Genomic DNA, 14,029 nt, shown 5'->3' on the forward strand with positions numbered 1-14,029 from the left:
CGTTGTTTGTCTGTGCGAGGTGAGCCACTCCCCACTGGTACCCCCAAACCAGGAAATGATCCAGGCATCAGTGAGCATCGACCCGTTTTTTCAGCAGCATATGGGAAAATCTGATTCAGGAAAATCAAAAGTCCCCAAGTGGCTGGTGTCAGGGCAGTTGCCGGGCCTTCGCTTTTGCTTCCCTGCTGCAGAGGACACAGCAGGCTTGTTTGCCCTGCACTTGTTTGTCCTGCGGTATGGAGTTTACACTCTGCAAAACACCTTGAGGCACCATGAGCAGTTGTACGTGGTGGGTGGCCACTGGTGGGATCAGGGAGAGGCAAGGGATAAGGGAAACTGGGGTGAGAAGGGGAATGGAGGAGATGGGATCCCAGCCTGCAGACAGGGACATGAGACCCTAAGGCGCAGCAGGGTGAGGCACCGGGAGGGGAAGGGGCTCGGATGGAGGGGGCTGGAGGGAGCGGGGTGGGGGGATCTGTGGGTCTGGCCCGTTTGGGAGCAGAGCGGCCGGGCACACATTCAACGCGGGGAGCGGGGCCGGGGCACCCCCGTGCCGGGCGGGGGTCGCGGCGGTGCCCGCGGCGGGCAGCTGGTGTCGGGGGCGGGCAGGGGCGGGCGCCCCCGGGGCGGGCTGCGGGGCGGGGGGGGAGGAGGAGCGGCGGCCGCCGGAGGATGGGAGCGGGCGGCGGAGCCGGGCAGCGGCGCGGGGGCAAGGCCGGGAGCGCGGCGGCATCGCCCGCGTAGGGCGGCGCGGGAGCCGGGCGGTGCCGCGGCCATGGAGAGGGCGAGTCCGGCGGCGGGGAAGCTGAACGCCGGCGGCCGCGGGGCGGGCGACGGGCTCGGCCCCGCTGGGGGAGCCCAGCCGCGGGCGACGGCGGCGGGCAGCGCGGAGCCGGGCGAGCTCATCGGGCGGGCGCTGGATTTCAAGAGCGAAGGGGCGCAGTGCTACAAGGACAAGAAATTCCGGGAGGCCATCGGCAAGTACCACCGCGCCCTCCTGGAGCTCAAGGCGCTGCTGCTGCTGCTGAGCCAGGAGCCGCCCGGGCAGCGCCCTCCCTCCGCTGCCGCCGCCGCCGGGCTCAGCGAGGAGCAGCGGCAGGCGGTGGAGGCCATCGAGGTTGACTGCTACAATAGCCTGGCAGGTCAGCGGGGCCGCGGGGCGAGGGGCGGCGGGGACCCCACACCTTCGCCGGCACCCCTCCCTTCCCCTCCGCAGAGCAGCGCTGCCTCACTTCTCTGCTCATTTCATCTCCTTTCCTTCCGCTGCCTTCCATTTTCATCTCTGCTCTCACGCCGGGCGCAGAAGGGCTGCCGGTGCCCGGCTCGGTGCCCGCTGCCCCAGGGAGCGCTGGCTGGGTGGGGGGCTCAGGCTCAGCCGCCCCTCGCCCGGGGGCTCGGCTCCGGCCCTTCCCCGCTGACTGGTCCCTGTGCCCTGCCCCGGACCGCAGGTGATGGGGCGGTCACGACGCGGCAGTGGGACGCTCAGACTTAAGAAATTGCGGCTCGTGGGCCGGCCGAGATTGCGGGCTGCGTTTTATCCTCAGCCCGAGATGTCCTTCAGTCCCTTCGCCACAGCTCCCGTTCGGGTGCCTGTAACTAACAGTATTACAGGGAGGGAAGACTCCTTCTACCACATCTGATGTAAGGAAGGGGAAGGGTTTGGGCGCCACTGCAATAGCTCCAAATAGTACTAGATATAAAAAGAAATTTTTTTCCCTCGTAGCCATGAAAGTTGAAAGCAAATGTAGTCCTGGCTATGCGCTAGCTGCCAGTCATCACTGTGGTTAGTAGACATTTGATCATTGCTCCCTTTGCTCCCTGCTATCTGTTTAGAAGTAGTGCTGCAGGAAGATGGAGGGGAGCGGTGGGGGGGGTTAACTACTTTGTAGTCAGATTCTGAAGTCCTTACAAAGACAGGACTCCTGTTGACTTCAAGGGGCTTTGCCCAAGCAAGCACTGCAGGATCAGAGGTTATTTTTGGTCCCTAGCAGCTCCTGGATTTTTTAGTTTCCAAGCATGAAAGCATCTCTAAAACAAGAACTTGTGCCTAGGTGTGTACAGGGAGGAGAGCGTTCATATCCTGGGCAAGGTGCACAAAATGTCAACATTAATAAAGCTCTGTTGTTTTCCATAAGAATGACAGGTCACTCATTACCCTTTATATCCTTGGGGAAAAAAATGGCAAAAATCAGGATGTTAGTGTGTCAGCAGTCACCATCACTTGGCTTTTTGGCTTCTAGACAGAGTTGGTTAGCTTTTTTTCCTGTTGTCTAGTGCTAAAAAATAGATGCAGAATAAAGCAAATGGTTTGAAACACCAAGCCAGCATCTTCTCTTGTCTTAATCCATGCCAATCTGTTATACTTGATATGTCTTTTGGGATGTAGAGGGGGGCACAGCTTAGCTCCCTTTCATCATGTCTTCTAATACTCTTCCTTCAAAAGCCTGTTGAAATGGCAGGGAGCGAGAGGCAGGTGAGATTCCAGAGCGATACCATAATTGCACAGCTGTAATTTTGTCTCTCTCCAAATTTCTGTTCACTGGTTTATTAAAATCCATTATATTTGGTAAGGATCATTTAGATTTTACAGGGTGGTGCAAAGAGCTCATAATATTCTGAACGATATAGCTTGGCGAGTTCCTGGGCTTGAAAAAGTACTCACAGGCAGTATCTCTGCTAGATACAAACAAGACATGGTAGGTAGCAGGTAAATGAAGGAGGAGGGATGGGATTTGCTTCTGTGGCACTTTCTGCTGAGTACACAGGTTCCACTTGCTAGGAATGTTTCCGCTCCTGCTGATGAAGTTGTCCTGTGTAATGGTCATTGTCCAGCTCATCTGTTTACCGTTTTGGGTTTGTATGGGGAATTTTTTTGCTGTTGGTTGTATTGGATCTTGTCAGCAGTAGCAATCAGTGTGAGAAACGTGCTCTGTCTTTAACCTAGATTTGAACAGATTTTTCCCTAAATTTAACCAGTGTGAACACAGGAAGAGATGAGCATAATTAACCCTGGAGTTGCAAGCAGTGCTTTTACTGGGGTAACCTCACAGCAGGTCAAGCTGTCATTTTTCACAGGCAGTTGTCGCATGTTTTCAGTAGATGGCATGCACCGAGCAAAGAATAGCATTTGTCTCAGAAATGCGTAGCTCCATGTGTGTCTGCTGGGCTGTCTGCAAGCAGTGTTGAACAAATGCCCTGTGTGTTGGAGAGGGGAGTGTGCAGTTAAGATGGAATTGCAGTATTGCTACTCCTAGCCCAGTCCCAGAGCTCCTATTCTAGCAGGAAGACATATGAATTCATGTCTGAAGGGAAGCGAAGAGGGGGGAGGGAGTTTCCCCAGAAATGTCATAATAATTAGTACGCCTTTCTAATGGCAACTTCAAAAAGTGCAGCAGTGGGACTTTATTTTCTAAGTGTGGTGCAGCAGAAGCCACCCATTTCTTCACACAGTGGGCTCTAGCAGAGGCACCAGCGCATACTGTTAGGGTTGAAGTCAGTGTTATTTGTCATGAGGAGGAGAGGAGACACAGAGGGTTTTGCTTCTCAACACTGAATGGGTGCCTAGAGCTGTGTTTAAAATAAATAAATCCGCATAGTGCAGCGAGCATCGCAGCAGTACATGTTAATTCTAGAGAAAACAGTTTTCCCTTGGCTCTGATATATACCCAGTAGCATTAGCAGCTGTCATCCTAGTGTCCTTGTTATCAAGTTCTTTTAGCACCTCCACTTACTCTCTAAGCTTAGCATTTAAGAAGCCCACCTTGCTTTTGCACTGTCATTTTTCATGTGGCCACCACACATCCACCTGTCAGAGATGTTTTGCATTACTGATATAGATGCGCGCACACACACACTTACTTGTTTAGATGCAGCATACCAGTCAGAGGAGGGCATCAACTATATTTAGGTAAATATGCATTTAGCCAAAGAAATAGGTGAGAAATATACACCCAAAGGGGATTTGGGGCAATCTCATTGGTGAAGGCTGGGGTTGTTTTTTGTTTTAATCTGACTGATTACATGAGTAAGAACATGTGGGCCAACAGTGTTGTCAGTGCCTGTATTGCCTTGCAGAACATAAATTTAGGCACAAACATGCACACAGATTGGTGTTTAGCTCCACTTCTTTTGTAGAGCATCTTCAGCAGGCAATTCTCTTACCGTGAGGTAAGGGGGCGAGCTCTTGTCTTTAATTGGAGCCCCACAGTATTCGGTGTGTATTCTGAGATCCTCTGTTGTGGAGCTCAGTGGCACCCCCAAATGCAAACTATTTAGCCTCTTTCAAAGGATCCCAGATCTGCTGGGTTTTAAATTCTCATTATTTTATTTTTGGTTTTACATTTTAAATCAGCCTAGGATTTTCACTGCTTGCCATTGGCAGTACTGCTCACATTTCTTTCACTAAGCTCCTAGCTGGGCTTCAGTTTAAGGTCCAAGAGTTTTGCCTTAAAGGGACTCGCTCTCACATTTGCAAAATCCAGTGCTGCCGTGTTCTTATATGGGCCTGCCGATACCCCTTCATCTTACCACAAGTGTCTCTGATAAATGTCACCAGAGACAAGAGCAGCAGCATGGTCAAGGCTCCCAGAAATTGCTAGGGTAGGCAAAGATAAAGGCTACCAGCAGCGTAGAGCCTTGCGGAATGAATGCAGGGTTGTAAGGCAAACAGTCCTTTCTTTATGACTCACTGACTGATGGTCTCTGACCTTGAGGAAGTCACTTGACCTCTTTTTGCCTCTCTCAGCCCTATTGAAAAATAAAGAACAGGGACCACAGTCTCATCCTGATGGTGCGTTCAACTGGATTTCCCCCAAATATGTTCTTTTTAAAGAAGATAGACATATAAAAAGTGCCTGCAGAAAAGCGACTGGCCAAATATCCCTCAGGTCTTAGTTGCCTTTCCACTCCTACGGCATCTTTGGTCTAGAACGAGCTTAAATACTTTATGTACTGCATGCAGGTAGGGATCATTTACCTACTACAAATGCAACCATTAATGTCATGAAACACAATGATTATTTTATTCCAGCATTATTACCTAAAAGTTTATAGGATCAAAAGGGCTATGTCTGCTCTGCAGAGAAAAACAAGTTCTTGTCGTTCCAAAGCAGCAAAATGCTAAGGGTAAGCATAGTTTTAAGCTTTTCTGGTGAGGGAATGTTGCAGTGTGATAAGCAAACCTTTGTTGGTTTTCCTAAGTAGGCAGAAATGCAAGAGCTAATCCTGGCAGGAGAAACAGAACCAGAAGGAGAACTGGGGATCAGGAGTGGCGCTGGGGTATCTGGGTTTCTAATCTTCCCCTTCTGCGCTAACCAGTTGTATTATCTTCACCAAATCTTTCCATTCTTCAGACCTCAGTTTATCTGTCTGCATTTATGCATCTTGGAGTTACTGTAAGTCTTTGTTAAATACATGAATATAAATTAAATGTAATGTGTTTATATCCCCATTCAGGTATGTTTAGTTTACTATAGGAGTCTTGGCAGAAGGTCACACGTACCTGCACAGAGTATTAAAAAATGTAGCCATGCAAGACATCTCAGCCTAGATAATGAGGTTTGGCCTCCTAGACTGGCAGAAATGTGCACTGATACAATTCATGGCTATGTGAAGGTCATAGTGACAGTCCTACAAAACATGGCATTTCCAGCAGCGTAGGAACCTCCTAAGCACCCTTGGGCTCTAGCTCCCAACCATCACCAGTTGCATAGACTTTGGTGAGCAGTCTTACTGAGAAATCCAAGTAAAAATACTTATAATGCTTAATACAAGAAAAAAATATAACTAAACATGAGAAAAGCTGGTAAAACTTGTATCCATTGACCACCCACTAGGACTCCTCACAAGGAGTCTTTGCTAAAATCCCACCCCAGTATATAGCCATTAACAAGTACAGACTCTACCAGGACACATGGTGCTGTGGGTGTTAAAGCAGTCTTGGGTTGTTGCTTGATGTGAAGGGGTTTTTTATGTGCTGCATCAACAAAAAACACCCTCTGTAAGGATGCCGTGCAGTGGGAAAGAAATACAGCAGCAAACAGAGCAGGTCTGCAATTTCATGGATTGAGAGGGAGAGTTTCCCGACACTATGGTCAGCCAGACTGCATGGGAGTATCTTGTTTTACAGGCCTGATGCAATTACTGCTCCTGGTAGGTGACACTGCAGCAGAAAATAAACACAGATAACTATGTGTGGGTTTTTTTAGTGATAGGCCCAAACCCAGACATGTACTTAAGAAAAAAGTGGGATTTGAAGAGCCATCGTCATGAACTACTCTTTAGAAATACTCAGTATTTATCTATCCCCTTTTATTTTGGAGGCCAAAATTCTCCCTGTTGAGGGATTTTTTGTACATTGAGAGGATAGGTTGGAAATACATCCAGATGCCGGGGGAGGAGGAGGGATGAAGAGAAAGGATGGCAAGTTGCCACCAAACTTTGTTTAAGGGATACATGTCTGATAGCATCTCTCTTACGGAGGCAGGAGATGCATTTTCCTTATATACATCACTATTCTTCCCAAGCTTCTTCAAAACTTGAGGCTCTGGTGGGGTTTTTTTTGTAGCCACTTCTACCACATGTTTAATCCCCTTTGCATGAGGAGAAGCCTGTCTCAGCTGGCTTTGTCACCATTTGCCTGAAACAAAACACAGTACTGGGATGGTACAGATCCCCTTGCCAGACTGCCGAGAGGAGCTGCCGTCTGGGTGAGCTGAGATCCATCCAAGTCTAGCTACAGCTTACTATGAGAGATGAAGCAGGAGTTACCAAAAATCACAAAGCTTCTTTAAGACCAGAGTGGTGGTTAATTTGTTTACCTAAAGAGTACTGGTTGTTCTCCACCTTGAGAACAGTGGTATCTTTTCTGAGAGTTCTGTAGCAGCCATGCTACATGCTGCCAGCTTTGCTCCATCCTCTTCTGAAATGCTGTCCTAGAGTGTCCTCCAGCAAAAGTCCACAACAAGTCACAGCCTCTTACACCTCCACAGGTTTCCATCAGTGCTATGATGAAGATGGTTAACTGGTTCAAGAAAACAAAATCAAAGCTGGTTCCTAGTCTGTTGCTAAATACACCCATGAGCTCCATGGTTACCTCCTTTCCTAGGAGGTGGGCTACCTCTGCATGGTTCAGCAGGTGGAGCATCCTTCTCCTCCTCCTGTTCACTTGGGCTCAGACCCAGAAATTTCTAACCCAACTCCAGACCTGTTTTCTCCAGCCTTTCTCCTAGAACTTACCAGTCCAGCAGTACATCCCCAGTATCTCATCAGTGTCCTCTTATCAGGGCAGCTGGTGCTCCAAGAACGGAGGGCCATCAGAAGTTTTCACATTAGGATTTTAGGATGAGATCTAATGCATGCCTGATAAAGGAGCTGCTGTGAGGAAAGGAACAGTAAAAGTAAACAGTATAAATAAAAGGGGAGGTCTAAATGTTGCCAGGTCCCAGTTTCTTCTTGACATTGTGCCATCTCACAGAAAACAACAAACAAAGGACTATGATACTGAGGAAACAAAATGAAGAAAGAGAGATAATACATAATGAAGTTCTGAGAAAATTTACTGGCTATTTATATTGTTCTCTTTTCTATCTCTTCATGGCTGAGAAAATGATGTAGAAGGAAGATTACTGTTAAAAATTTTGTTTCCAGCTTACTCAGGTGACCATATCAGTCTAACATAGTAGGCTAACACTGAGAGTTACAAATGCTCTGAAAAAGAGTCAGTATTAACTATCATTAACTAGAAAGTTGTTACTAATGGCTGCTCAGGAATCTGTCTCCTTTTGTTCATTCCTGCATTGCATCTTGGATAGGAAACAGTAAGCTTAGGACATTGATCGATGAATGCAGGTAAATCTTGTGATGGCATGGAGGATTACTATTCTGTTCTCTTTAACAAAGGTTGTAGGTCAGTTCCTGGAAGCTTTGATGGAGTTGCTGAAGGTAACTTCAGCTGGGGCACACTCACTTGACTGAAGCTGGGAGGTGGTGGTAGGACACTGTTCTTACTCACTTACCAAGGCAGCTGCGAATGCCTACCATTGAAAGTGGGGTTGGAGCAAATAAGTCTGTCTCAGCACAGCCATTTGGAATTTAGGACAGCACTAGAAACAACACTAAGACAATTCATGGAAATTAATTGGGCACAGTCACGTTTTCTCTCTGTGATAACCCAATGCAGAAGTGACAGCTAGGAGCAATGATCTTTAGCTGTCATAGCTTGATGTGCCAGACCTCATCTGTTATTATCCATAGGCAATAGCTAATGTCATGCTCTTAACTTCAAAATCCACTCCATTCTCCCCACTCTCCAAAATTCTTGACACACCATCACCCTGAGGCTCATAGGGTGGATAGCACCATCTGCTTCTCCTTGGCTTTGTCCCATGTACGCTGTTCTCCCATCGTATTTTGCAGCTCAGGAGGCAAGGCTGCTTACGCAGTCTGTGCCTTTACCCTTTGAATTCCTGTATGTGCTCTTCCAGTTGCAATGCAGATAGTCAGACTTTTTGACCTCCCAAAGTTTTGTCCCTTTCCAGACTTCCCCCATTTCCGTTCTGCCAGTGAGGTACTCTCATCCCCTTTGTTCTCATACTCTGTGCCACAGCACCTTGTTGTGCCTGATTATTTTGAGATGATTTTGCCTGCAGTATATTAGTGCAGGTTGGACCTTCTCTCTCTTCCTGGCTCTCCTGAAGGCCCATCTCTGGCTGTGACACCTGCAGGAACCCAGTCAGTTGGTGGTGTTTACCTGTTTACGTATAACAAGGAGGAGTACCTCTCTAAAAGAGGATGTACATGTTCAAGCACGTTGACTATATTCCATATCTTCACACCCTTTGTCATTCATCTTGATAAAATTACCTCTGATCAGGGGCATGAATTTTAACACTTGCTTGTCCTATATAGCCATGATCAGAGCTTTGCCCATCACAATAGGACATACTAATCCTGAAAGCCATGTGTAAGTCACCATCCCTAAATGGTTCTGCAGCAGCCTTCCAACAGGAATTGAGGGTAGTGAAACAAACAATCTCACGCTATTTGTACCTCTAGCGGTTGTGGATCTGTTTGCCAAAGAACCCAGAATTGCTTGATAAGCCTGGCGTCCCAAGCTCCTCATTATAATGACATCTCTATCCTATTCACTTACATGTACCATCACCAAGGCAGGAACTGCAACTCTGTACATGTCCCTAGGTGGAAAGAACACCATCCTTGCACTGCCACACAAGCCTTTCAGGATGCAGGACACTGATTGTTCATTGCAAGGCTACAACATTTTTCCTTCTCCAACACATCCATGTTTGACAGGTCACATCTCTGCCCTACTAAAGCAAACACTTTTCTAGCTACTGTTAGGTATTCCCTTTCTGTCTTTAGTAGCAGCACTGCCCATTGCACTTACTTGCTGCCAGTTTAGGGGGCTGTCATGTAGATCGTTCTGCATCGATGGCAACTGCAACTCCTTTCATATCAGAGTGACAGGCAGCAAAACTCTGCTAATCTAGCTGTCGATCTAGTTGCTTGGGAGCTGCTGGAAAGGAGCACCTGGGTCAGCCAGCAAAGAGCCACCAAATTCTCAAATGTTCGTTCCAAAGCTCCTGTGATGCCCTGATTACAACTATCAGTTTTCACACGTCTGGTGTTATTCTGGCCTGGCCACATCAGACACATCTAAACAGCTCATTTCCTACTCGAGGAGACTTAAGTGAGCTATGTACCTTGCTGTAAGTCACCTTATTGTGTAAAGGAGGAGGGTTCAGGGAGAACCTAATCAGGTAGTGGTTGAAATGTGCTACCCGTCTGATGTGTCTGTAAGGCTTAGCCTCATGTGCAAAGACTCATTTCAGGTCAGCCCAGTTGGATGCTGCTTATCCTAGGTCTTGTCCAACTGGAAAGACTTAACTCTTGACTATGGGCAGCAGAGCTGTTTACTGCTACCTGAAGCAGATGGAGACGAGAATACAAAACAAGCAGCGGGGTATCCTTCCCACATTCCTCAGTATAGTGAGTGGGAGAGGAAATTTACTCCTGGAAGCAAATTAAAAGCAGAGGAAGTGTCTTGGACTCAGCATTTATGTCAGACCTATAGTGCTTCCTTTGCCTATTCCTGGGCTGATGTGTGGGCTGTGCTACCCCTACAGCTGCCATCTAATCCACAAATTCACCCTGATATGAAAAGCCTCTTTATGATATAAGGAAAGATCTTTCAACCAGCTGCAGGGAAGAAGCTGTGAGTATTCACATTCTGCCTCAACTCCTGCTCCTAGAGAGGGAGAGGGCAGAAAGATTATATTTTATCCACGCTTTCAGAGAACAAATCCATGGAATGACCGTAACCTTTCCCAAACAGGAGCTGCCTGGGGAGGTCATCACCTCACCCAGTTGATCTTGCAGAAGCAGAGGGATGAGGGAAGGAGTCTGTTATGATGCTCTGGAAAACCATCATAAGTCAGCCCTAGCCTTTGTTCTGCAAACACACCTTTTTTCTTGTCTAGTGTTTTAAAAAGAATCAAACCAGAATCTCTGCCCCATGCCTGTAGCAATGATTCTCTCATCAAACAGCATGATGCAAAGTTAAGCCTCAACTCCTTTAGTCACCATATTTTTTTAATACTAGCATAATTCAAATCCTAGATTACTATCCTCTTAAATGCTTTACAGTGATTAATGTTTAAGACATGATAGTGTATTCATGTTGCAAGGAAACCAGAGCAGCGCAAGATCCTCACCTATATTGGAAGTATAAAGAAAATGCATTCATTTTCCTTTTTACATTCTCTATTGTGGCAGAGCTCAAACTGAAGCAGCTCAAGAGCTTTGCTCATAGGTGATGGTGGGGGTAAATTAAATTAATAGATTAATACAAAATAATTTTTAAAACTCAGGGCTGATTAACTTGGGAGTACACTGCCAGAAGGTGTCATGGCATTAAAGAACCTAATAAGGTTAGAAAAGAAGGCTTAGACACATAACTAATCAGAACATTCAGTGCTGTATTAGACAGGATAAGAACTGTAAAGCAAATATTACATTTTCATGCTTGATAACCACTGCTAACTGGTTTGGATTTATGAATAAACTTCTCTGAGATTTTCATTTCTGTGGCCATGTCACATAAATGACTCAGTCATCCTGTGATCAGCTAGCATATTCACATCCTTTTCCTCTTTGGTTGTTTCCAGCTCATGAGCTCACAATCGAGCAAAAAGTCTTAGTAGTCCCAAAGAGCATGGTCTTAAATTTGGATTACCAACTTCCATCCCAGATAAATTTACTGCTGTGTACCAGGTGATGTAGTTCTTTTTATATCACATTATTGTTCTTGTCCCTTTTGGTGGCACCTTCCAACTTCACAGTCAGTAGGACACCTCTACTTTTAGATTGGGGTATTAACACTAAACAAGCTCAATTCTGAATTTAATTCTTGAGGTATTCTACTAGTGATCTTACCAATATGCTTGTCAGGGCAACCCATTTCAGCTTCTTTAGCTACCATATAATTCTTATACTGTTTTTTCACCTTCCCTAGCTGAACTGTAAAGGCACGGTCAAGAGAGAGAATTGTATTATTGGCCTGATTCAGTGCAATGATTCTGGTGTTCCTGGTGCCTGGAAACAAGCTCTCTACTTTGAGTGGACGTTACCTTCCATGTGCTCCAAATCACACACACACTGCTACCTAGAGTTCTTGCACCACCAGCACTGCATTGCATAGACACGGTTTATGAAGGGTTTGCAAATGATCAGAGATCTTTACCTGAAGCACTTTGCCACAGTTTATATTAAAGACACCTTATTAGAGGACTGCCTTTTGCTCCTGCACAGTTCAACCCCTGACTTTTTCAAGCAAATAATATACTGAATCATCCCTCTGGTTTTCAGTTTATTCATTTTCAGCCTGATTTCCAAAGGAAATTAGTCACAACACGTATGTTTCCTGTGGCCTGAGCGTCAGTCCCCTCTCAATAATTTTCAAACCTGTTGGCCAACTAGATTTGAGAGACTGATATCTCAATGGTACTAAGTTTATAAGGTACAAATGGAGGGCAGCAAAGAGGCAAGAATGCTAGAGGCCCATCTACATGAAAGGGTGATGCTTAAGCTCACTTTACATCATATGTCAAAGCTCAGCCAGGTGACACAGCCTGACACAGCCGGGGTTAACTGGCACTGATCCTGACAAACCACTCTTTTCTGTGAGTTTGTTCAGCGCATTTATTTAAAGAAAATAAAGTTGAAAACTTTGTTTTATACCTATGTCTCTTCAATTAGATAGAAAACGGTTGACTTGGGCATCCTCTTGCTCTTTGATTCTGTCAGTTGTTCTCCTCTCCATCCATCCCACAGAGGCCATAAAGGTTTCTTTCTTTTTCAAAACATCATTAAAATGAAAAGGCTTGGGGCTACACTGGATCTGGATAAAGCACATGTTTTATTATTTTAATGAAGGAAATGTTCCTTCTTCCCATTTGACCATCTTGCCAGATGAGACTTTTCAGCGAGGGAGGCTTCAAGGGAAAACCAGAAGCATTTCAGTTCCAATCAGTTATACATGGTATGAATACACAAGGAGGTGGCTCAGAGACAGCCTGCTCTCCACTCCTTAGCAGACTCCGCAGTTGTCAGCTCTTTCATGTGTCCCGGGAGGTGAACTGTGAGCCACCACAGGGCACAGCACACAGATGTTACACAGGCACGTCGTCGTGACTTGTTTGTGGTACAGGCTTTCATCCCAAATTGGACATGCTGCAGTAAGCCAGGCTTGAGGCAATGGTGACATGCACAACCATCAGTGACTTCATTTGAGAGCCTTCAAGCTGTTCCAGCTGCATTTCATAGTCCTGCTGTCAGTTGTTTGAACCACTGAGCAAAGGATGCTTTACCCTTCAGTAGAGAAGGCAGCTTGAAATCCATCACTTCCTCCAAAGCTTCTCCCTATTTAGAGAAATCTCCTCCTTGTCTCAGATGGGTTTAAAAATAACCCATCAATCCATTAAGACCTTAATTTCACTGTGTAATATATTCCAGTAAGAATCATAAAATATTTGATAGCACTTGTTAGAGATGGACTGCTGTTGAACTCCAGGCACCTATCAGATGGTTGTCACCATCTGATGTTGCTGATCTCCCATGTTTTGCATAGGATAAAATCCTATGTACTTTTCCCCTGTGGAAAGAACTCAAGAGACTACATTCCCCCAGTGGGTGTCAATAGCAACAGGAGGCCGGAAGAGGAAAGGGTATGATGTAGATGAGGTGCCACAGTGAGAGAGTAAAGCAACACAAGGTGAACAAAAGCAAACAGGGAGAAAAAGGCGGTAGAATAAATAGCAACTGAAATAGTAGATCTGAAGGCAAAACATGTCTAAAGTCATATTGACTGAACTAGACTGGACTACATGAATACTGATTTTAAAAGATAGAGACAGGTCAAAGATTACTAGATAAATACAAAGTCAGAGAGGAGAAAACCTCTAGGGGATTTAACCTGGCAGATCAATAATAACAGCCTTGGCAAATACAAACAGAAGGGACTTCCATCTCTTCAAATGTGGCTGCAGGAGGAGGTAGTATTTATGACTATTATAGAATCAAAATGATCTAGCAGTTGAAAGCTGACTGAAGCTCTTGCTCTACCAGTGGTTTGCTAGGACTTCACTCCTATCTCTCCTGGTTGGGAAAATCAAAGGCATTGAGATTAGACAATGCAATATGAAGATCATAGAATCATGGAATGGTTAGAGTTGGAAAGGAGTTTAAGATAATCCAGTTCTAACCCCCTGCCATGAGCAGAGACGCTTCACACTAGACCATGTCAGCCAAGACTCTGTCCAGCCTGGCCTTGAACACCGCCAGGGATGGAGCATTCACCGCTTCTTTGGGTAACCTGTGCCAGTGCCTCACTGCCCTCACAGTACAGAACTTCTTCCTTAGATCTACATTTGAACCATTGCCCCTTGTCCTATCACTACAATCCCTGATGAAGAGTCCTTCTCCAGCATCCTTGTAGGCCCGCTTCAGATAT

General features: G+C 46.1%; 1 protein-coding gene across 1 annotated transcript in view; it reads left to right on the top strand.

The window, feature by feature from the left end:
- The first annotated feature begins 484 nt into the window (after nt 1-484).
- TTC9 (tetratricopeptide repeat domain 9) overlaps nt 485-14,029 on the top strand; it is a 29,540-nt gene continuing 15,995 nt past the window's right edge. The window contains exon 1 of the mRNA XM_030482982.1: nt 485-1,142. Within this exon, the coding sequence (XP_030338842.1) occupies nt 776-1,142 (367 nt within the window). The 5' untranslated portion in view covers nt 485-775. The remainder of the gene's footprint in view (nt 1,143-14,029) is intronic.

The sequence above is a fragment of the Strigops habroptila genome, chromosome 4 (assembly GCF_004027225.2).
Source record: "Strigops habroptila isolate Jane chromosome 4, bStrHab1.2.pri, whole genome shotgun sequence".
NCBI lineage: Eukaryota > Metazoa > Chordata > Aves > Psittaciformes > Psittacidae > Strigops > Strigops habroptila.